At 41.3% G+C, this 24,925-nt stretch overlaps 1 protein-coding gene and 1 long non-coding RNA gene across 2 annotated transcripts in view; one reads left to right on the top strand and one right to left on the bottom strand.

Annotated features, from left to right (window-relative positions):
• Nucleotides 1–24,555, top strand: part of pnpla7b (patatin-like phospholipase domain containing 7b) — a 46,049-nt gene extending 21,494 nt beyond the window's left edge. Inside the window, exons 15-35 of the mRNA XM_086030336.1 lie at nucleotides 141–290; nucleotides 705–782; nucleotides 1,364–1,569; nucleotides 1,683–1,814; nucleotides 3,597–3,720; nucleotides 4,145–4,334; nucleotides 4,830–4,976; nucleotides 5,681–5,744; nucleotides 6,551–6,719; nucleotides 8,164–8,346; nucleotides 8,556–8,674; nucleotides 13,628–13,784; nucleotides 13,921–14,037; nucleotides 14,207–14,276; nucleotides 14,854–14,970; nucleotides 16,021–16,169; nucleotides 16,365–16,517; nucleotides 16,601–16,717; nucleotides 18,216–18,300; nucleotides 18,393–18,523; nucleotides 23,069–24,555. Coding sequence (XP_085886462.1) covers nucleotides 141–290; nucleotides 705–782; nucleotides 1,364–1,569; nucleotides 1,683–1,814; nucleotides 3,597–3,720; nucleotides 4,145–4,334; nucleotides 4,830–4,976; nucleotides 5,681–5,744; nucleotides 6,551–6,719; nucleotides 8,164–8,346; nucleotides 8,556–8,674; nucleotides 13,628–13,784; nucleotides 13,921–14,037; nucleotides 14,207–14,276; nucleotides 14,854–14,970; nucleotides 16,021–16,169; nucleotides 16,365–16,517; nucleotides 16,601–16,717; nucleotides 18,216–18,300; nucleotides 18,393–18,523; nucleotides 23,069–23,116 — 2,706 coding nt within the window. The 3' untranslated portion in view covers nucleotides 23,117–24,555. The remainder of the gene's footprint in view (nucleotides 1–140; nucleotides 291–704; nucleotides 783–1,363; nucleotides 1,570–1,682; nucleotides 1,815–3,596; nucleotides 3,721–4,144; nucleotides 4,335–4,829; nucleotides 4,977–5,680; nucleotides 5,745–6,550; nucleotides 6,720–8,163; nucleotides 8,347–8,555; nucleotides 8,675–13,627; nucleotides 13,785–13,920; nucleotides 14,038–14,206; nucleotides 14,277–14,853; nucleotides 14,971–16,020; nucleotides 16,170–16,364; nucleotides 16,518–16,600; nucleotides 16,718–18,215; nucleotides 18,301–18,392; nucleotides 18,524–23,068) is intronic.
• LOC147147969 (uncharacterized) lies at nucleotides 12,597–14,937 on the bottom strand. The gene is made up of 3 exons (XR_015086770.1): nucleotides 14,901–14,937; nucleotides 13,562–13,731; nucleotides 12,597–13,323 (listed from the first exon to the last, which is right to left on the bottom strand). It is a non-coding gene; the product is annotated as an uncharacterized LOC147147969 (long non-coding RNA).
• Nucleotides 24,556–24,925: the final 370 nt, after the last annotated feature.

Here is a 24,925-nt window from a genome sequence, read left to right as displayed (position 1 = left end):
CAAAAAAAAAAAAACATTCATTCTCTCATTCACACCTATGGGCAAAGTCTTCACTTAACTGAAGAGGAGTGCTTTTGGAATATGGGAATGAAATTAAATGTCATACTTTTTAATTCATTCAGAGTGTCTGTTTTTTGCAGTCTATTTTAAAGAAGACTGTGACAATGCAGCGGAGTCCTTCGGCAGTTTACCATTACAGTGACGCTGGAACAGGAAATGACCACCATAACAAAGTCGGTGCCATTTTTCAAGCTGCCAAAAAGGACCTGCTGCAGGTCATCCAGCTCCAGGTAGCCTACAAAATAACCTTTGTTTTAATTTACTCTCAGGATTGCAAGTGTTTGCGGTTTGCAACTAAAAATGGATTTTGAGAATGATAAAACGTGTTATAATGCGGTTGCCCTCTACTAAGCAAATACCCAAAAAGTGGCTTTCAAATCATATTAATGTAGGATGTGTCAATGTCAGATCACACTTGAACAGACACACGTGTGCGTGTGCACCAGAGCAAAAGTTGTATTCCTTTAAGAGAATTGTTGAAACACCAAGATATATAACTGACTCATTTCCACCCACCGACTACGTAGTTGACCGACACAGGCCTCTCTGCAAGGCATCTTAATGATGGTCATTTGGCATCCCAAAACAATGATACCAATCATACTATCATAGTATTTATTGTAATGTTTCTTCAATGTTCTCAGGATCCTGGTCTGCTGGAGGGTAGGGTGACTTTTCGCCAGGTCAAAGCCAATTCAGTCGTGGCCCACCAAGGAGACCAGGTTTACAGATCAAGGCTGTAGTATAGAAAATAATTCATACCCTTTTTTTTTTAAAGAGGAAGTCAACACAAACACATTTTTTTTCCAGAACATGTTCTATGCAGGCCCACTAGTTGAAATAAGGCATTCTGATTTGATTGATTGATGAATATTGCGGTTGTGGAAAATAAGTTAAGCGGCAAAATGCACCCACTTTTAGCCATCTCAGGGGGCGACCATTTTGTCACTTCTGTCGACTGAAAATGACATCACAACTGCTCAAGGCTCAGATAACCACCAATCACGGCTCACCTGTTTTCTGAGGCTGAGCCATTGGTCGTTATCTTCAGTCGACAGAAGTGACAAAATGGCCGCCCGCTATGCTAGCTAAAGACGGGTGGATTGCTCATATTCCACAAACGCAATATTAATCAGAATGCCGTGCTTAGACTAGTGGACCTGCATAGAACATATTCTAGAAAAAAATATGTTTGGGTTGACTTCCACTTTAAATACTGTTTTATCAATTTTCCAACATACCAAACTGGTCTAATTGTAGACATAATACTTTTTTTATTTGATTTCCTTTCCCTTACTTACAGGATGTGAGTGTGGCATTTGTCATCTCAGGTTTACTCCATGTGTACCAGCGTATGATTGACCGTGAGGAGGAGACGCTGCTTTTTGTGACCCACCCAGGAGAGATGGTGGGACACCTGGCTGTCCTCACAGGGGAGCCTCTTATCTTCACCACACGTGCTCACAAAGACTGCACATTCCTCTCCATATCAAAGGCTCACTTTTACGAGTAAGGCCATGCAAACAACTTTCTTGTCATATTCATATCAAGCGTGTTATTTTCCCTGAAGCTAAGCTGTATGTTGCAAACAAGCTTTTTTTCCTTTTTTCTTTGCTTTACAGGATAATGCGTGAGGAGCCCAGAGTGGTGTTGAATGTAGCTCACACTGTAGTGAGGAGGGTGTCACCCTTTGTCAGGCAGATTGACTTCGCCTTGGACTGGATGGCTTTGGAAGCTGGCCGTGCAGTTTACAGGTGCTCTTTGAGGACAGTGATGGTCGCATTAAGCATTTGGGCCATTTATGTAGCCTTTGGTGTATGATTTATTGCTATATCTTTCGTGTTCACAAGTCTGTGTCTCTGAACACTGGCTGCAACATCTGGCTGCTGTCTGTAAAAATAGATGTAGACAGAGGAGCACTGATTATCTGGAAATGGACAGAACCTGCATGCTTTATGAAATTCCACCCATCACTAGTTTGCTCATGTTGAAGTAAGACTTGCAGCCTTCCGCCATCACAATTTGCAAAAGCTGTCATTCAAACTTGAAGAGCACCTTAAAGTTACGATGGCTGGGAAGTGCAAAACAAAATACCAAGCTGTGAAACACTTTAACATTGCATGAAACAAATGTACATGTCAGAAAACGAATTCAGAAAAGTGGAAACAAATTTACATTGAAGAAAACAAATTTACAAAAGCGGAAACAAATTACAATCACCACAAACCGTAAAGGGAATGTAGAAAGCAGATTGACAGGAAGAGACAGGACGTGATAGTGGAACTGAGCGTGATGATTTCTGTTGTGCAGGTGATGTTTTGTCCGTTTTCTGGTCAAAAATCAAGTGATTTTACGTGGTTTTGTTTGTCATGCAGTCGCTTTTTAGAGTGTTTAAGTGGCAATGAACATCATTATGTATTATTTTGTTCGCTTAACATTCAGTCCTTGCACGCTTGTTCTCTGCCTCACAGCTACATTTGCAACTGTATGATACTTGTAGCATTGTATGACAATTTCAATACAATACAATACAATTTTATTTATACAGCGCATTTCATAACAGCTAGAGCTGTAACAAAGCACTTTACAAACAATACAATAAATAAAAAACAATAAAAGGCTGTGATACACGTATTAATAAATATAGATATATATTTATATATATATATATATATATATATATATTATATATATATATATATATTATAAATAATATGAAATATAAATAAAAAATATACATAAATAAAGCCAATAAATTAACATAAAACACTATATACAATTGACCCCTAAAAGAGCCGAAAATTTCAGGTATGATCAAAAGCCAGAGAAAAATAATGTGTCTTCAACCGGATTTTAAAAATGGACATAGAGGGGGCTTGGCTAACAACCAATGGGAGGTCATTCCAGAGGGAAGGACCAGCAACAGAAAAGGCTCGATCTCCTCTGAGGGTCCGCTTGGTCCTCGGCACCTCGAGCAGCGCCTGGTCCGCAGACCTGAGGCTGCGGGAAGGTGCGGAGGAGCTCGGAGAGGTACGCCGGGGCGAGGCCATTTAACGATTTAAAGACAAATAGGAGAATCTTAAATTGAACCCTGAAATGCACTGGGAGCCAGTGAAGGGAGGCCAGAATTGGTGTTATGTGCTCCATCTTCCGAGCTCCAGTTAGTAGGCGGGCAGCAGCATTTTGGACCAACTGGAGACGTTTGAGGAAGGACTGGCTGACTCCAAATAAAGTACATTAGGGGTGTCAGTTTCGAGTGTTATTATCGCCGTTAACCCAACCCACTTTTGACGCCGTCAATTTTTTTGTGCTTTCGAGCCTCACGATGCTGTCACAAATATAAACGTTTTCTAAAGCCCAATGCTTAAACACATTTAAGAAAATATCAATGAATGGTGATGAATGATATACTGTATGACCAAACTATAGCATTAGTTCCTCACATTATCATATTGATGCTTAAGAATACAAATGCCATTATAATTATGAATATGGCTGGAAGAACTGTAATTGATGTCTTTTGTGATTGAATGTAGACAGGAAGACAAGTCCGACAGCACCTTCATTGTCCTCAGTGGCCGTTTGCGCTCTGTAATTGCAAAGGATAATGGGAAGAAGGAGCTTGCGGGAGAGTATGGCCGCGGGGACCTAATTGGCGTGGTGAGTGTTCAAAAATGTTTCGTCCTAGGATTGTTTAGGGATTGAGGTCCTGAGGGTGCTATTTGGGTCCGGGTTACTGGGGGCCGGGGTTCTCTGTGATGATGGCGCTGTGGGCTGTCATTCCTCTCAGTGTGGATGAGCTCCCCTTGGGTACCCTTTCCTCAAATGGTTTCTCTGTATCTTGCCATATCTTTATAACACAGTTTATCAGGTTGTGTGTTTGTGTGTGTTTTGTGCGTGTGTATGTGAGTGCTGATGCGGATATATGTGTTTGTGTATGTTGGGATCGAGCGGGTCTTCTTTTTATGTTGTATTTTGGATGTTTTTATTGCACAGCACTTTGAGCTGCATTTTCATAAAAGTGCTACATGCGATTGATTGACAATGACAAGTTGCCGTTAATAAAAATAATAAATAAATCTAGGTTGAGGCCCTGACCCACATGAACCGAGCCACTACGGTCCACGCTGTGAGGGACTCTGAGCTGGCTAAGCTGCCTGAAGGAGCTCTCAACTCCATTAAGAGGAGGTATCCTCAGGTCGTCACTCGGCTCATTCATTTGCTGGGACAGAAGATCTTGGGCAATATGCAGCAAGTCAACGGACCCCTGGCTGGTATGTACTGCAAATGTTGTATCACGTTTAAAACGTAACAAAATAAAAAGTATAGATAGTCGGATAAGTAATGTGGCTGTGATAGTGTATGCAATAACTTACAATATCGGGGGGTATGCTAATTTACAGTACTAGAATAATTAATTAGTTGAAAATTAATAGCCCTTATGTAGAGGTCCTTGAAGAGAAATTAAAGTTGCACACTGGTGTAATGAATATGTTCACACAGAGAACCGAAGTACACTCATGCATCGGATTCCATGCACATTAGCTAATCAAGTAATTCCAAAAGAATTGTTGTTTTTTTCAAACAAAAACAACAACAACAGCACCAACAGTTGGTGTTGTGGTGCATTGCTCAAAGATTCTATGTCAGTGCTCAGAAAACAAACCGATTATGTGTGACCTAGATTAAAATACGTCATAGAGTAATATACCGAAGATGTTTTTTTTTTTTTTTGCTTTTGATAAGAGAAATCCTCTTTTGACTTTTAGCGAGTCTCCCCCTCCACAGCCCAAACAGTAAGTGGGATGCTGGGAATCCTGCCTCCAACCTGTCCACTGTGGCCATTCTGCCTGTGTCTGATGAGATTCCTCTCATGGCCTTCACCTTGGAGCTGCAGCATGCACTTAGTGCTATCGGTATGATCATCCATGATAAGTCACTGTTAAACGTCTCTGTGCACACTCTTACACAAACAATGTTAAACAAAATTCAGTGATTATATACACATTTGGCTTTTCCCCATTTTGTAATGAGTATAATAAAAACATCAATACAGTAAATCCAAAATATAAACTAACTTACTGCAGTGGATTTTTAGGTTTTTGTCTCCGATGACATTTTCCCGCTGACAGCACAAAGATAATTAGAGATCCAACAGAGGATGGATCAACAACAATGGTCGTAATGAGGTTTAGAGCCATTGCAATTGTGCTTTTTGCATTGCTAACTCAAATTACACCGTTTTTCCACTCGGGCCACCTCTCTGTAGATAATTTTGACAATTTATTGATACATATCAATGTTTTCCACATCCCCATAGTCTATAAAACCTAGAAAGGTACAGCAATCGTACAAGTCCAAGAATTTGAAAATATATGGTATGAAAACCTAAAAAATAATTTCAACATGTAAGAAAATGAGGCAAAGGAAACAATTTATCTCTATCATATTTCAAGTATAGTTCCGCAACAAAATGTATTTGATTAAAGTTCAATTTTAATGAACAAACAATGAACAAACAAAACAAAATACAGCATATTAACTGATCCTGAAATCTGGGCCTCCCTGCTCAGACTGCCGCAGCTGCCGTTTTATCTATCTATCCTTGTTTTTTCCATAGGGCCTACATTACTCCTGACAAGTGACATTATTAAACAGCGCCTGGGCTCTGCTGCTTTGGACAGGTACAACAGCCAAGTGTAACAATTGACAGAGAAGTAATGGCAGTTGGTGAACATGCATAAGCAGGAAAGGGGATTGTTAAGAGCCTGTGAGGGGGTGAGGGAAGCCTGCCACCAGTTTAGTCCTGTCGCAGCCTAACTAAGGAAGGGCATACGTACACTAGGCAGCACGAACCGTGCCAGACTTGACCAAGATTCCCTCTCCTTCTTCTTTTGGTCCATGCTCACACAACGCTTTATACATTCAAGTTTCAGCCTGCTTAGGTTTAACATCACCCAATTAAGCCATGTCGCTTTCTGTTTATTTCAATTGTGCAAGGTGGCTGTAATGAGAGTTCAATGGCCAGAAAAACGATTGCATTACTACCCGTGACGTACATTGTGCTCGTGCACAACCAAAAGATCTGAGGTTGTTGTTTTCTTTCCCCGGTTTATTTCTCTTGTGCTAGATAGAGGTTATCATGAATTAATAACTGGCTCGAGGAGTGATCTCTTCTCTGGCCAGCTATTCATAATAAAGCAGAATAGAAAAAATTAACAAAGTGCAGAGTTAAAAAAAATATCCAGTCATGTCATGATTATTGTGATCGCTCCTCTGGACAGTTATTTATGATGACGGGAACCTTCCACAGTAGACACTGTATAAAAAATGCAGCATTGTACAGGGTCAGGCAAAATGATCTGAACTAAATGTAGAAATGCAATAAACCTGCGTTTGTGCCAAAAAAACAACTCTAAATCTCATAGAAGACAAGAGATTCCATCACGTTGCAAGCAGTAAACTTGAATTTTGTTCCTTTCCTTTAAAGTGTCCATGAGTACCGTCTGTCCAGTTGGCTCGGGCAGCAGGAAGACATCCACCGCATTGTCCTTTATCAATCTGACCCCGGCCTTACTCCTTGGACGCAGCGCTGCATCCGCCAGGCAGATTGCATCATTATTGTGGGACTGGGTGAACAGGAGCCAACAGTGGGAGAGGTCTGTTATACCGTACATACTGTACCTCAGGCTTGTTGAAACTTTTTGCAAAGAGGGCCTGATGTGCTGAGGTGAAAATGTGCGGGGGCCGACCATTCGGCTTCCACTTGCTTTCATTTTTCACGGTATTCGTTCTCAGTCACCTTGTGGTTTTGCGTCTGGTAGTGCCTCTTGATATCGAATTACTTGAGCTGGCACTGGAAAATCGTTGAACAGCTACAGTCTCTTGGCAAAATAGGCAGTCGGGTTTTTTTTGTATTATTGTCAATTGCATAACTCAGGCTGGCATTAGTTATAAATAACCAGAATTATTTTCATATTTGGGAGGTGGACGGACCTTTCTCGAAGTAAATACCCGCTCTATCCGAGCAGGATGCCCCTTAAACATGCACAAACCTATTATTAATCAGTCAACGGGCACCTAATACATCGACATCGAGCCGGGTAATTGGGGGGCGCGGGCGGCATCAATGCCGCCTCCCAGGTGGATGCCTGCTCAGTTGGCCCCGCCCTCTGTATGAACTCCGCATGATGAATAAAGAAATAGTGCGTGCAACTAGTGTGAAAAAAAATGATTGATCTATTTTATTGAACATGCATGAGCAAGAAAAAGAACCCCACACTTGACATGGAGCTTACGTCTTTGCCATAGAATTAAAAAAAAAAAAAAAAAAGTTGTTAACATCGTATTTTGCATCAAATTCAATGGAACCTCTGGTTCAACTTACTAAAGTCATTCCGGTGGAAATACAATACAGTACAGTAGTAGATCATGAGTGTCACTTTGTGGAAACGAGGTAACAAACCTAAACCATTGTTTTTTCTAGCAACGTATTATCACATTATTGCGAGTGTGGGACTCGATTAAACGGTATTATTGCACTGACCTTCTGCCAGTTTATTGGTAACAGCAGTTTTTGAAGCTAATGCATTTTAAGGGTATAAAGGACCCCCTAATTACATGGATGTTTTGGCATGTCACAAAGAGGAAGTGGCCGCGACAGCTATTTTTCACCACTCAAAAATACATTCACGCACTAACAGCACAAATCTCAGTTAAGTTGTGTATCTTATCCCTGCAGTATGTCTGCAATATTGGAAGCAGTGAAATCTGGTGATTGATTGTAAAGGGAAGAAAATAATGACTCGACGTGGGTTGGGTCAGTCAGTGTTTGACCGTCCTGTTGGACCACACTTTGTGAGAACCACCTATATATACAATATACAGTAGTTATGTGTATATGCGTTTTGTGTATTGTGTACATTTTATTATTTTTAAACCCCAGAAATTCTTGAATAAGCAGGATATACTGTTGTTTTCCATAAAAAAAGCAGAGGCTGCCGCCCCCCCCCCCAAAAAAAAAAAAATCAAAGAAAATATTCCAAAAATGAATGAATTACATACCTACATGAGAATATATTTCCATTGCTTGTCTCGCTGTAGTTGGAGCAAATGTTGGAGAGCAGCGCCGTCAGGGCCCAGAAGCAATTGGTATTGCTGCACAGGGAGGATGGTCCGCCACCCAAAGGGACCGCTGAGTGGCTGAACATGAGGAGCTGGATCTCCAGACACCATCACTTGTCTTGTCCTCGCAGAGTTTTCTCCAGGAGGAGTTTGGCTAAATTGGTACTTCAAGTACACACCAACACTGGCACAAGTCAAGTCACATTTATTTATACAAGGACTTAGATATTAACACTTCTGTTCAATAGATTAGTTGACACTTTTCTAATTGATCTTTTTAGAGAAATGGATTTGCCGCACTTCCAGTGTTTTGTCTTTCTGTGTGTGCGTATGAATTGTTTGAGTCTTGTCTGTTTTCTTTGTGAACATAGAGAGAGCTGTACCAACGTGTGTTTGAAAAGTGTCCGGATCGTCACTCTGACTTCTCCCGCCTGGCCAGGATTCTAACAGGAAACAGCATCGCTGTTGTGCTAGGTGGAGGAGGTGCCAGGTACTGTGGCTTTTAGATAATCCAAATGCAAACACTCCATTATAGCATAGGCATAGTTGGATACCCTCACAAATATATACAGCACAACATTTCATGTGACGGATGATTTGAAATTGATAAGTTGTTTAAGTGAATTTGTTTCTCCTTCTAACCATCCATTGTCGATACAGTTTTTCCCTGCACAGACTCGTGGATGGGCAACCCGGACGGGGGTGGGGATAGATACATGAGGTAGCCACGTATTTAAGTTCAAGTATATAACTAGGAAACCCGCTTACTTTGTGCAAGAGCAGTGACAATGCCCCATGTCATGCACGGATCGCTTTCCCGCACAGCGATGTCTCCATGCGAATCTGTCATTGCGCCTCATTTCAAGGGCCGCTTTCATTGACGGCCAATCAAGCCGTGTGTTCATGCCCACAACGGCGCAAACCGCTCTTTTGTTAAATACGCTGGCTTGCTCGCATCTGCAAAGTTACCAACACTCGGCCAAACCGTCCTCTACAGAGCTTTACTGTATGTCGCTTGCCACCCCGGACTTGCACCAGTCAGGAAAATTAACTGTCCTTAGGTATGAATGTCAGTGTGAATAGTTGTTTGTCTATACCAGGGGTGGACAACCACCCAAAGGCAAAGAGCCACAATTTTGACTGTGTTACCGCAAAGAGCCATTGCATACACATATACAATTGGTACCTAGATTGTCGATTGTAATCCTTCCATCACCACGTTCAAATGAGCCCTCCACACACACCGTATTGCTCACTTTGTGTAAAACAGAACATTTTCTTCACAATCCTGTTGCGGGCCAAAATTACATTTCATCAGACAATCCTGCTGTAACAATATCAAGTAACAATATCAAGTTTTATCACGGTATTGACATCTCAGTATGATATTTCTTGCAATCTTGTGGGAAAGCTCACACACCCTAAAACAGCTGGGTTAAAAATAACACAATTATGGGTCAAAAATGGACCGATCCACTAATTGGATCAATTTGATCCAATTTGATCCAATCCTTCTTGCGTTGTTTTGTACAAAACACCCCAAGTTTTTGGGGTTGTTTTGTACAAAAATCCCAACTTTTCAAGTATGGTCAAATTGACTCAAGTCGTGGATCGGTCCATTTTCGACCCAAAATTGTGTTATTTTTAACCCAACTGTTTTTAGAGTGCCACACTGCAACAAGCCTCACTGTTTTGCTGGAAAGTTCACGGTACACAGTCTAGTCACTAATTTTACAGTCTCATATTTCAGATTTTTTGCATTTGAAATGTGATACTGTCTAGCAGAGCTGGGCATTTTGTCCCAGGTAGGCAACGGTCCGTCTGTCCCGGACGGACGCAGATTTTATGGACGGCCGGATGGAGGATGAGAACTCTTTTAAAAAAGAAGGACTAAGCAAGGACATAGATAGGTTTTCGTCTGTCCCTCTTATCGTCACTAACCGGGTCAAGTCCTGGCTGAAGTGTTGTTGGGGTTGTTTAAAAAGCAAGACTGCCTTGGAACACTGGAGTGCTCTTTCTTATGTGCATTCCCTCCTGCATTATTGTTCTCACAGACATAGTCCGCCCTCTAGTGGATGCCCATTTCACTGCCGAGGGAGGAAAAAAAACATTGAAAGCTATGACCCGGAAGTGGAAGATGTTCGTTCTCCTCCTAAGATAACATTGCCTTATTTTGCGCAAATTTTTTGTTTTTTGCGAAATAACGCAATCAAAGTTGAAAGCGTGCACCAAAACCTATTAGTATTGTGTTATTACACAATCTTGAATATTCTCATGATGTCCCCTGGCTTGCGCCACGTCATCATCATCATCTTCATCATCACATCGGACGGTGGTTGCTGGCAGCTAAAACGCTGTCTTAATTAAACAGTTGTAAGCAATTCAATCCACTCGCGATACTCCCAGCCGCTAAGTGGATGTGCATAGGAAATTAGCCAGCTAATGAGCTTCAAATAATGTCCTGCACGGACGCTTTTTTGGGGGGGGCGGCAGGGGGGCAGAATGTAAGGACGGAAGCGCTTTAAAAGTACGAGGATGGATGGGGTCAGAGGATGATCATTTTTATGTATAAGGACGAGGATGGAAGGATACCCAGGTCGCGGACAGAGGAAAAAAGGGTCAGGTGCCTAGCTCTGCTGTCTACTGACACTGATTTCTTTGCTTATCAAGTCAGAAACGTAGGAACACTGAATAAAGGCAACAGGTAAAGAAAAAGCCAAGTAAAAAAAAATAAAATAACCGCCTTGTTTGTTTCTTTTTCTGTGCTTACATTTGGAAGGCAACTTATGTCTGATGTGTTGTCCAAAGCAAGGGGTGGAAGTCGGCCGAAGTGGAAGTCTTAAACATGGACATTGCACCCCACCAGGAGACAGCACGCCACGTGACATATCTGTTTTTCTTTAATCGGAAGATCATGTACTCTAGCTCCGAGCGTACGCGGCTGGCTCTTATTTACATAGCTCTGCGGGAGAAATGTCACATGTCAGCCAATCCGTGCATTTTTTCAGACGTGTCAAATTATCAATGCGCCCGATTGGCCGTGTAACACCGGAAGTGAGGTGCTGAAAGGCCACACTGGCAAGTAAAATTACGTTTTAAGAAGAACACAGACGAACTATTATTTTGCAGCGAAACAAGACCAGGACTATAGCATATTATTTGCCCTACGATTGGCTGGCAGCCAGTCCAGAATATACCTCGTCTCTCTCACGTGAAGTCAGATGGGGTGGGCTCCAGCACATCTGTAACCCTAATAAGGATAAGCGGTACTAAAAAATGGATGAATGGATGTATGTCTACCGCAATTTCAGACTTGGGCTTTGCCTCTGAAGACGACATTCATACAGAGGTGGGCATTCATCAGACGGTTCATTACTGATGGACGCCCGTTTTGCTGACGATTGACGAATGATGGCACTTCTTTAAAAAATGACGGACTGACGAATGACGGAAGAGCTGGAAGATGTTGTTGGGGAGAGGGAAGTCTGGGCTTCCCTGCTGAAACTGCTGCCTCCGCGACCCGACTTCGGATAAGCGGGAGATAATGGATGGATGGATGGACTGACAAATGACGGAAGGGGGTTGTCATCCATCAGTGTAATCTTCACTAACCGCGTCGCTCACTGACGGACCGCACGTCCGTCACTGGCCGACGCCCATTTTTCTGACGATTTTTAGGGGGACCAACTGACGGACCAACGGACTAACTGCCGAACTGACGATTACAATTCAGTTTGTCACAAAAACTAATGACGGACCACCAATATTACTAAAATGACCACCTCTGCATTTATACTAGTTATAAATATATACTTGTATGTATTTGTGCTAGTTTATAAATGTCGCCAGTGCAAAAAACAAAAAGCTGTGTATGGGTGAAAACCAAGCAGTTGTGAAGCTGAGAGATGAAAAAAATGAATCAGAGCCATTGCACGAATGTTGGACATAGCCAGTGTAGCAATTGGAATGTCCTGAAGAAGAACGAAACCACAGTTGTCGTAAGTAACTAGCATCGAACAGGTACTTGTAATGAGGCATAAATGCCAAATCTTGGATCCTATAGCAGACTCATCAAATGTTGTAATTTGACAAGAGTTTATTAAACCAAGGACGTGAATACACCAAGGAAGACGCAAACTAAAGCAATTGCAAGATTTTGACCCAAAACACACATACAGTACATAGGAGTTCATCAGGGGAAATAAGTGGAAGGTTTTAAACTGGCTAAGTCAGTCTTCAGACTTAAACCCTCTAGAGCAGGGGTGCTCAAGTCCGGTCCTCAAGGGCCAGTATCCAGCCTGTTTTCCATCCCTCCTTGCCTGCAACACACCTGATTCAAATGATCCGCTCATCACCAAGCTTTGCACAAGCCTGATAACGATTGTGATTATTTGTATCAAACGTGTTCAGGTAGGGAGAGATGCAAAACAGGCTGGATACTGGCCAAAACACCCCACACTTTTGATCATGAAAAAGAAAAGTTGTTGATTGATGATATTCAGAATCACATAGATTGATTTTGGTACCACTATGATAATCTTCAGGACTTGGCTTTCATTTCACCAGGTAGTCAATGCATGATGGTTTATATAGCCCAAGAAAACCTTCATATAGTGAAAAAGCTATTATTACATGTTTTATATTTCATTTTGATGCAAATAAATGCTTGTGCGGGTTCAGTTGTTTCTACTCTAACTGATCTATTTCTTTTCTTTACTCCGGCATGCCCTGAAGCTTTAACAAGGTATGGACTGCATACCTCTCAGCACTCACCAGAGACATGCACCATAACATTAAAACCAAAACATCGTGTGTTTAGTTGCCTTTTTATCATTGTTTGAAAGTTGTTTTGTGTGCGGTTTCCAGTACAAGGGATATAAATGTGTCGTTAAGTATTACATTCTATTTGGTACCACCAACCAGAACGTTATTTTTTAACTGCTTGTGTATATCCTCGTCCTCGAGCCGCTCCCTTAGGGTGGGGAGCGTTTCGTATTCTAGTGATCTTAGGAGCTAAGGTGGAGCGGGATCCCGGGCTGGGTGCGGGGCTGGATGATGAGCACCTGGTGGTTGGTCCCGCATCCATGGGGCCAGCCAGGCACAGCCTCAAGAGGCAACATGGATCCTCCTTCCTGTGGGCTTGTGCCGAAACACCGAATAGTAGCTCAGAGTAGCTCACATTTTTGAAGCCCTTGAGGCCTTTGTCCTGTTTGGACAGGTTGTGATTGGGAATAATGTCTCTGTCTAATATCCGTACAGGTTTTAATTAGTTGCATTTTTATTGGCTGTAATTAAATTTTCATGCAGATCTGGAATTTCTTTCAAACTTCTAACTTCTTTTCAGATATCTGGCAAATAGATCGTAGATTAGTTCTACCCTGGTGGGGATCTGTGCCCTCGATGTGAGTGAGTACTCTTGCTTCACTTGTGGTGTCCTTTTCAGGGGTTGCTCCCAGGTTGGTATTATTCGGGCACTGAATGAGGCTGGGATCCCCGTGGACATTGTCGGTGGTACCTCCATCGGGTCCTTCATGGGGGCATTGTATGCTGAGGAGAAAAGCAACAGTCGAATGAGGGTTAGGGCTCGTGAATGGGCCATGGTAGGTTCTCGAACATTCAAACAAATACAGTATCTCAGAATAACTTTTTTGTAGTTGTTGGTCTTGTTGCTCACTAATCTTCTACTAGTCAATGCAAATGTTTTCATTTTTGCTGCATTTTCATTCTTTTTTTCAGGATATGACATCTCTCTTTAAGAAGATTGTGGATCTAACCTACCCTGTGACTTCCATGTTTTCTGGGGCTTCCTTTAACTCTGGCATTAGCTCCGTTTTCAAAGGCAAACAAATAGAGGTATGGTTGCAATGATGCAATACAGCAAAAATATTGCAAACTCTTGAATCTGCACACAAAGCTTTGCATTGAGATCCTGACTCATCAAAACATAGGTTACAACATTTGTAGCCTGCTAAAATATGTAACAATTTAACAAATACTGCTGTTATCACTCCTCACCTTCCAGGACTTGTGGCTACCGTACTTCAACATTACAACAGATATCACAGCTTCCTCAATGAGAGTTCACACTGATGGTAAATCTAAATCTAAAATCCCCCTCAACCCTCGCCCCCACCCCACTTGCTCCGTAAAACAAATATGGTGTGAAGTGACAATATTGATGTGGCATGCACTAAAAATTGAAATTCTTGACTTAAAGCAGAAGTCAACGCAAACATATTTTTTTCAAGAATATGTTCTATGCAAGCCCACTAGTTGAAACAGGTCGTTCTGATAGATATTGCATTTGTGGAATAAGTGTTAATCCACTTGTTTTTAGCCATCTCTGGGGGGGCGGCCATTTTGTCACGTCTGTCGACTGAAAATAACGTCACAACTGCTCACAACGACCAATCACGGCTCAGATTCGGTAAACAGGACAGCCGTGATTGGTCGTTGTTGATGTCATTTTCAGTTGACAGAAGACAAAATGGCCGCCCGCAGAGATGGCTAAAAGCAAGTGCATTTTGCTGCTTAACTTATATTATATTCCACAAACGAAAAATTAATCAGACTGCCGTGTTTCAACTAGTGGGCCTGCTGGGAACATATTCTTGAAACAAATATGTTTGGGTTGACTTCCACTTTAATAAACTCTGCATTTCCTGCCAGGTTCACTGTGGCGTTATGTCCGTGCCAGTATGTCACTGTCTGGTTACCTTCCCCCTCTTTGTGATCCCAAAGATGGACACCTACTGATGGATGGGGGTTACATCAATAATCTGCCTGGTAAGACCAATCATAAATAGGATAACAACATCACACTGTTGAATTGTCTCACACCCAACAACATTTTGGCATTAGTTCATCATATAAGTCTTAACATGCAAAATGACTGAACAAGTTGTCATAATATGTGAGACCAGGGGTCTTCAAACCTATTCCTCGGGGGCCGCTGTCCTGCCTGTTTTCTTATCTCTCCCTGCTACAACACGTCAGATTCAACTGATTAGATATCAGCAAAGTCTACAGAAGCTGGATAACGATCCTGATCATTTGAATCAGGTGTTTGGTGTAGCAGGGAGAGAGAGGAAAACAGGCAAGACGCCGGCCCTCAAGGAGCAGGATTGAAGACCCTTGTGTTAGACCAACCAGTTTTCTTTAATAGCTTGTAGAAAGTGAAGATAATTGGTGTGATGTGGATGAGAATGTGATCCCCAAAGGAATCAGAAAGACTACACTGGAATTCTTACAGTGTTGCCTGTACAATTTTCCTGGAGAAAAAAAGGTCCCATGTTCACATTTCTACTTTTTGTGATTCTTTTTTCGTGTCTTTGTGCTATGCAGTGTTGTGTTTTCCTTTCTGTATTACAATGAGATGGTTTGTCAGCATATTACAGTGTATACAGTAAAACGCCGGCGTCATTCGGAATCCCCGTGCCTCCAAAATCATCACTTTTCAGGAGACCCCGAAAACCTCATGTTTGTTCAACCATTAACCTTGCATCAACAAAGAGAGCAAGTTTTCATCACTTTAGATTGATCATTAATTTGTAAAAATAACACCCACATATATGGACTGACCAATAGTATAGATTTGTGAGAAAAAAAAAAAAGACATTTACCAAATTTTGACATGGAAGGTTGAAAAAATGAAATTTGTATCTTGCCCAGACTCTTGCAATTAATCTTCTCCATACATGAAGGTCTAACTTTCAGTTTAGAATACTGAATTTGTCATCAAAACTTAAAGCGGAAGTCAACCCAAACATTTTTTTTTTCTGTCCATCCACAATCAGTTAAAGTCGAAAAGTATCCTTGTCTTATATTTGTTTCCAGCTGATGTGGCTCGCTCCATGGGTGCCAAAGTTGTGATTGCTGTGGATGTTGGAAGTCGAGATGAAACAAACTTGACCAACTATGGTGATTCTCTGAATGGGTGGTGGCTTCTGTGGAAACGATTCAACCCTCTAGCTGAGAAAGTTAAGGTAGTATATTATTCCAATGCCGTTCATTTTGGTGCTTTGTGTCAAATCCATTGAGGTGGTGTGTAGATGCAAAACATTACCGTGCGACTTCTGTCACATAATGTTTATACTGGCCACTCCATATGCTCTATATTATTAGTTCTCAACCTTTTTTTTATGTATGAGATTTGCTTACCTCTTAACCTCTTCTTCCAGGTCCTGAATATGGCAGAGATCCAAACCCGGCTTGCTTATGTTTGTTGCGTCCGGCAACTGGAGTTGGTTAAGGACAGTGAGTACTGCGAGTACATCCGTCCTCCCATCGACCGCTATGGCACACTGGAGTTTGGCAAGTTTGATGAAATTGCTGTAAGTATTATTGTCCTCCATTGCTCCTGGCTCTTTCATTGATGGACTGAAAAATCACACGCTCATCTTCTATCATGCTACAGGAAGTGGGATACCAGCATGGGAAGACACTGTTTGACGTTTGGCGGCGGAGTAGTGTGGTGGACAGCATGCTTAAAGACAGACATCAGGAGGAGTTCCATAAGACCAAAAGTAGTCATGTGAGCACCGTTTGTATGTGTGTGTGTTTATGCTAAGATACAGTGTACAAGCTACAGTACAATAAGATGGCATACAACAATATAAGCAGGGGTTTACATAACTGGTACGCATGCGCAACAGAAATCACTGATGCGTACCGTCATTTGCGTCACGACGCGCATTTGCGTACCTGTACACGCTTGTGGTGCAGTTGAACGAATCATCTTTGATCCGTGATCGGTCAGGATCAAGCATCGCGGTTCGGGACGGGCACGATCTGCAGAATGGTTGGTGAAAAAAACTGCGCATTCACATTAAAGTGGAAGTCAACCCAAACATTTTTTTCAGGAATATGTTCCCAGCAGGCCCACTAGTTGAACCACGGCATTCTGATTCATTTTGCGTTTGTGGAATATAAGTCAGGCACCAAAATGCCATCATTTTTGGCGTTCTCTGGGGGCGGTCATTCTGTCTTCCGTCGACTGAAAATGACACCACAACTGCTCACACCGACCAATCAAGTCTGACCTGTTTTCTGAATCTGGGCCGTGATTGGTCGTTGTGAGCAGTTGTGATGTCATTTTCAGTCGACAGAAGACAAAATGGCCGCCCCCAGAGATGGCTTAAAACGAGTGGATTCCACAAACGCAATATTTATTAGAATGTTCTGTTTCAACAAGTGGGCTTGCATAGAACATATTCTTTAAGAAAATATGTTTGCGTAGACTTCCCCCTTAAGGCAACAGGATAAGTCCGCATTCAGCAGTGGAAGTTGAAAACCCTCAAGATGACGTAAATCACGTGTACAAGAGCATTTTGCAAACATACTCAACGAACACTCCGCCTCCGGAAAGGCTAACTTGAAGATAAAGTTTACCAAATAATACGTTGAGTCATTGATGCCAATGCAATAGCCTTAGTGGACTTTTACTTTGAAGTTGGCCCACATGGTGGCGTAACGGCTAACTTAACTTCCGTTTTCGACGTTACGGCAGTTTTATTTTTTATTTTAACTGATCCAAAAAAACGATCCGATCTGTGACTTAAAATCCGTGACCTATCCAAACTGTGATTTATGTGGTCCGTTTGACCATTAGTCACATCAATCAATCACATCAATCAATCAATCACATTTTATTTATATAGCACTTTTCATACATAAAAATGCAACTCAAAGTGGTGTAAAACATTCAAAGCAAAACATTAAAAAATATATATATATAATAAAAAATAAATAGATAATTAGAAAAAGAAAAAAAAAAAAAAGAAAAGGAAGACATCAGGAAGAGTCCTTCCAGGAGTGCATGAGGGCATGGCAGAGAATTTTGGAAAAGTGTGTTAGGCTTCACGGGGGTTACTTTGCACATAATAATAAAACTTGTTTGTCAGCTGCAATAGTCTCCGGGTCACCTGCGGCCCAGATGAGCACCAATTGTATAGAAAAGAGATAGGTGGGTGGGTTTCTATTGACAAAGAAATGAAATGAGAACAGAAGCTGATCTAGTTTTTGTCTGCTAGGTGGTCACATGTCCAAATGCCTCCTTCACTGACCTGGCCGAGATTGTGTCACGAATCGAGCCTGTCAAGACTGCATTAATTGAAGGTCTGATTTTTCAATTCTTCTTTTAAATACATTTAGTAATCTTGGAAGACCACAATTTAAATGAACTGTGAAACAAATTTGTTGTCTTTCAGAGGAGCTATCAGAAGATTACCAGACTGACTATGATGAGGAGGCAGTAGAAAGTCCTCTTTCCGACTTTGAGACGTTCATGCCTGGCGGCGAATACACAGAGGGAGAGGAGACAGTCGACACTGCTGAAACGGTATGTCGTACTACACGAGTCAACTCACATTGCCAGTGAAATTCAAATGTCATTTTTGCCGTTTGCATACAGTTAGGATTTTCTTTCTCCTTGGTTACAAGTTTGGCTTTTAAACTGATGTCAAACTTGATTAACTCATGAAATGCCAGCCACTCGTAGCGCAGCTAAGCTCGAGTGTCAGCCATTTTCGAGGATTTTGACCCATCTTTGAAGGCCCACAGAATATTATGTTTTATGGCTATATAGACATGGGACCTACCAAAAGACAGATAAGGCTCCCTTCTTTCACCAGAAAAAAATGTTTATTTCTAGCATTCTTCAGTAATCTGCAGTAGAACATCGGCATGTTTCACTGAAAATCCTGTTTCTGGAAAAAAACAGAAAAAGGAGGGTTTTGTGAAAAGACTTATTTCAAGTAAAACTTCAACTTTGACACCAATATTTTGGGCTTTTATGACACCTCAAATATATAAACAGTACTTTTCTTATTAAAAATGAAATTCTAAAAAAAAAAGCAATTTTGATGGCAAAAAACAATGTATATTCTATTTACTATTTACAAAAAATGTATGAACATTGTGCTATATACAGGCGCATTAATGTCTGTGCGTACCTGTGCGCTTCTGACTGTGCTTTAACTTCGATCCCTAGAAGCATATTTTTTGGGGGGTATGGGAGATTGGAAGCCCACAAAACGATACACACCATATTGTTTAACAGAGAGTAGAACCTCTGGTTTGGCCCAGTCAATCCAAAGGGGGAAATACTCCTCAAAGAATCGCGTAATTCTTTGGATCGACAGTATCGCCCCGCCCCCCACCCCTCATGTGTCAGAGAGCCACAGGAGAAAAGAAGTAGATATAAGCATGCTCTGAGAGTCATTGTTATTTTGATCAGCTGATGGCAAATTCTTTGTAGCTTTTAACTCTGAAAAGAAGTCTTCCATTGTCAGCTGCCTGTATATATCCATTTTTCGATCGGAGGCATTGTTCCTCTGTCCACCCGCCCCCCTTCGCGAAATCCTGGAGGGACTGTAGGGCAGGACTGTTTTGAGGCTAGAAAAAGCCTCAAATCCTGAGGGACTGTGTTGGAACATGTCATCAGGTCACTCACTTGGGATGTAAGCTCAATTGTTAGTTCACAAACCACAACCATTTTCCAACGCGTGTTCGTTTAATCTTTCAAGAAAGCATCCAATGTAAATCAAGACTCACACAAGTTGATTGAATTTGCTCGTCCATTTCTTTCAATCTCTGAAATACAGGAAACAGACAAAGTCAGATCTGGGCTTCTTTTCTTACCTCACGAAAACTCACACCCATGGGGGCGAAGTGAGAAAAGGGCGCTGTCTAAGACGCAACCCCCACATATATAGTGTTTGTGCTTGTCAGATACGTCTAATCAAAAACGTTGGTTCTGATCTTCTCCATCTATGGTTAATCACTTCAAGGACCAGGTCGTCTGGCCTGGAGACATCCTTGGTCACAAGGACTTCTAGCTCCGTCAGATATCTCTCAAAGCCACATTCCATTACATTAGACAAAGCTGTATGCGTGCAGTGATGTGAAGGCCCGTTAGTGTGTGTGTGTGTTATACAAGACACAAATTGTTTTATTTCTTCCCTTTCTATTGATTATGACTGCTTTTAGAGGACATTTAGAGGTTTGTGTGTGATGTGATGGTTTGTGTGTGATGTCGAAAAATGTGTAACGCAATTACCGTCTGATCAATATATGGATAATATTCAGCCATCCATCTAGAGTCAGTAATTACCAGCCTGATGCTAATATTGAACAAATCCTTCAACTGACTGGCTATGATCTGATAAACTTTTTTTATAAACGTCTTTTTTTGTGATTAGATTTACGTCAAATTTCCCCGTCCCCTTTTGGGGCGTGGCTTATGTTATGTTTTCGGTCTCAGTGGTCTACGTCACACGAAGAAGGCATGCGTGGTAATATTGCTCGCTTTGACAGATCTGTTGTCTAAAACGGCGACCGATCGCCACCAAAATGCACATTACAACTCTTGTCCACTTCAACCTGTGAAAGTATAAAAGTGTTCTTCACAATAGTTTGGATTTATTGACATAAAACGTGATCTCATCATGATCACCTCCACAAAATCAAAAATGCTGTGGCGATTGCTCATCCACTTTCACAAGCTGAAGCGGACAAGAGCATGAATGCGCACACGAACCCCGACTGGTTATATTTCGGACATTTAGCTACGCTAAACTCGTGTCAACTGTCAGGAGTGAGACCGAGGCTTGCAGCAGCAGCAGCAAGCAGATTGGAGCTTTACGCCCCCCTCTTCCCTCCCCGGCTAAAGGTAGGATTGGGACGGCTAATAGCAACAACTAGCATCAGTCCATTAAAACAAAAGGCGTTAGCACAGCAACTTTAGCTCCTTACTGTCCGCCCAGCGTGTGGAGGTGAAGGTGAGCCTGTGTCTTCATGTCGCCTCGCAAGCAGTCGCGTGCGGTGTCCCTGCTTGCTTGCTTGCAGCCGCCACCTTTTGCCTAAGTGAAGCGGCTTGAGAGTGACGAAAGCCCTCATCGAACAGCGAACAAAAAGTTCCAGCCAGGCTGACTGCACAGCCGAGTGTGGCCGCATTGGAACGTGCCATTTCGGCTGTTACCTTCCAAATTGGACGGCGCGTTGTAAGTCGAAAAACTGGGCACATTCCTCATCCAAATAAATGTGCACGTTTACTCATTCCCACTTTAGTCTCTGTAAATATCCTAACTGGTGTTCAATGCCTTGCCCGTCCTAGGATCAGCAAAGAAGCAGTTTTTTTTTAAAAGCAAAGAAGCAGTGTTTTTTTTTTTATTTTTTAAGCAAAGAAGCAGTGTGGGCTCGTCCCAGCCTAAATCTATGTAGCTCTGCTGACTTCCACATTTCCTCATTCTCATATACAGTAAATCAGCCACAGAAAGGTTCATCCTTTTGATATGTTGAAGTGGGCATTAGTAGAGATGTCCACATAAATTCTGGTGCTAATTGATCGCCATTTTTGGAAGTTACAAGCAATAAAAGTAGAATGATTTCCAATGAAGAGTTTGGAATCGGTTCCTCACGTGACTCCGGCCGAACAAGGATAGAATGCGTTATTCATGGAGTTACTTATTTCCTAATGTCTCCAAAATGAATGGATAAAATAGAAAATGGCATTTTCATTTTCCTGATCAATAAATATATAAAATGAACTTGTTAGTGAAAACATGGCCATCCCGGCACCACCATCCCTTTAAGCATTAGAGCCTTGAACATCAAATGCACACAAAAAAAAAGCATTTCCAAAGTTAACCCGTGGATGGCACTATACGATTGGATTATAAAAAAAATGAGTTAACACGCATCAAATTAGTTAAAGGGGAGTCATCCCAAAAATGTTCTTCACAATAATATGTTCCATGCACCCCCAATAGTCTAAACACGGCATTCTGATTACAATTGCGTTTGTAGAATATGACTTATGCAGCAAAATCCACCCGTTTTTCTCTATCTCGGGGGTGGCCATTTTGTCACTTGCTATCGACTGAAAATGACATCACAGTTGGTCAGGGCTCAGGTCACGACCAATCATGGCTCACCCGTTTTCTGAAACTAAGTTGTGGGTGCAAGAGTGAGTATTAGGATTGGGCCAGAAACAGTTGGCTTTTGTTGTTTCATTTGTATTCTTCAAACAAAATATCAATCAGAATGCCATGTTTAGAGTAATGGCCGTGCATAGAACATATTCTTGTAAAGAAACTGTTGGGGTTGACTTCCTCTTTCAAACTAATGATTTTATTTGCATGATGACTTGTGATGCCATGGAAATTATGTCAAACTGAGGAGTGTGATATTTTAAAGGATAGGCAAGAATAAATCTTTGGCCTATCCCTTCTTTGCTTGAAGACATGTTTGAATTGTATTTTGTGAAAGGGTTTAGATATGTTTGGGATGTTTTGATATGTTTCTACTGTATTTTCACAGAATTTTAATATTTTGTCATGGTTCATCAAGTCTGACTTATTTAGGACCACGGAACACTCGGGTAGTATCTCAAACCACTGTACTTGCCAGTGTAGGCTATGGTTAATTTTCCAAGTGCAGTATTCAAAAAAGAAATATGATTGTTGTACGTTGCGCCAGATGGAGGCAGGAATCCATTGTTTCACAAAATTTTACTTCACTATTCTGTTAATTCTTCTCTGCTCCTGAAATGCTTAACTGTGTTTCTGCTGTAGGTCTAAGACTGAAATTGATTAAATTGTACCAAAAACGGTAAAGGTATCAATCTGTGAACACATACTGTACATTATTGTGCAAGTCACGCAAACACAAGTTGTTCTTAGAATGTTTAAATACCGAAAGCAGAAGAATTAGAATGTTTGTTTCCTCATTAAATCTCAATAACATTTAGTTTTGACCAATTTTAGCACTGACTGTTAAATCTTTACATATCATGATATCAATTGTCTGCATAAAGGGAAACAGAAGACTTCACAAACGGAGAAGCAGCATTATTCAAATTTGTATTATTTTTTTTAATCCCCAGGATGAAGAAATTCAAGTCAGAATGCGTCACCGGGCGAATCATTCATAAGAAAGTCTTCGGCTGTAATTTCCATCAATCATCAGAAGTGTCTGTCAGGATTCGTGTCCATGATCCACAGTTACATTTAGAGTATTTCTTTGGGGAAATTCACCATACTTTCAATACTGATACACTGATGGTCTTCAAATGACTGTCCTAAGTAACTGTGGAAAAATATATTGACTGAATGGCACATTCGGTGACTTGAAAATCATCATCTGTCCAGTTTTCATTGTGAAGAAAAGAGACTGTTTGCTGCTATATGTTTATTTCTGTGGTAAAATGTCAGTAGGCATCCATGATTTCAATTACCGGTAATGCCGTCCATCTGATATGGCAAGCATTGTCACAATATGATATTATGTATGGACTATTGAGTATGATAGATTAGTGTCACTTTTTGGAACAGTATCATGCATATACCTCTGACTCATGAAGTGCATTTGACAGTGATAGGGAAGAAAACGTGTGTGTGTATATACTGTATGTTGATACCCACAGTACAGTATACTCAGAGCTGGGCATTCCGCCTATGTGACGAATCGGTCCGCCTGTGGCGGACGCCCATTTTGTAGGCGATATACGATAGAAAGGTTAACTTAAATTAAAATACCGGTAGTCGGACTAAGCATAGTCGGAAGCCCAATTTTGTCCATCTATGTAATCGTCTATTTTTGCGGCGAGGCCTTTATTTTTTCTCTATAGACTGAGAACATTTGGGTTTGCGATCAAAAGATGAATATGATGAGACAAAAGATCAAGAATAAATAACTGCATTACGTTTCTTGTCATAGTCTTTTGAGTTTGGTTTTTGACTTAAGTGTCATATTTTTTCTTGTGTTCCTTTGTCTGTATCTCGTTAGGTTATTGAGTCCACCTGTGCTTGTCATCCCAGTCCCCGGTTTTCAGCTCCCTCCTACCCTCTGTGTCTTGTCCAGGTGTTCCTCATTGTCTTGTCAACTTGTCTGTATTTAGTTCCCCACGTTCTTGTTGTGATTTTTTTATGTTGTCAGGTCACTGTCAAGTCCGAGCCCTTTTTCCGAGTGTTTTAGTTTCTTCGATCTTTGTTGTTGTGATGCCATCACAACAATGGGTTGATGGGTTGATGATACCTCATGGAATGTACTGACACAGTACGTACACAAACTGTGTTGACACTGTATTGATACTGTGTTGGTCAGTCAACACTGACCTCTGCTGTACATCAAAAATCATTGCAGGTCACATTATGTAAAAAAGGATAAACTTGCATGCTGACCCAACATTAGTTTGTGAAATAATATTAAATCTTTATTCAATTTCTTGTTTTGTACTTAAAATGTGATCTTTGTATAATGTATTTGCTCCATTTGTTTGCTGAGTTCAAAATCTGCCTGTTTGTGTAAAGGCTCAAATGAGCATGTAATATATAACAAATGTATCTCATAAAATTTAGAGATAACGTGTAATTTATGTATGGGATTTTGTTAACCAAAGTGTTCAATCTCCATCCAACAAACCCACAACATGTCGATACAGTTTGTTTCCTTATAAACACAGTTTGACACTGCACAGCCAAACGACACACTTCCTGTATTGATCACATGATTTTTTGTTAAAGCGATACCCACACCAATACGGGGTTTCACACTTGAGATCTCGGCGTTCACAGGCGCAGAGCATGCTCTGGCTCTGTCACGTGCGCAAAGCGTGCTCTGGCTCTGCGGCTCCTGTTTAGTAGTTAAATAGCAATTACCTTACAGCGCCTTCTCTGTTTTATCCAAATTATTTATTTTATAACAAGTATTCCTTAGTTTAGTATCCACACATCGTTTTAGT

Source organism: Filicampus tigris, chromosome 5 (assembly GCF_054856515.1).
Source record: "Filicampus tigris isolate MCC_2025a chromosome 5, RoL_Ftig_1.0, whole genome shotgun sequence".
NCBI lineage: Eukaryota > Metazoa > Chordata > Actinopteri > Syngnathiformes > Syngnathidae > Filicampus > Filicampus tigris.
Note: the sequence above shows the minus strand (reverse complement) of the source record. Positions and strands in the feature narration are given on the sequence as shown.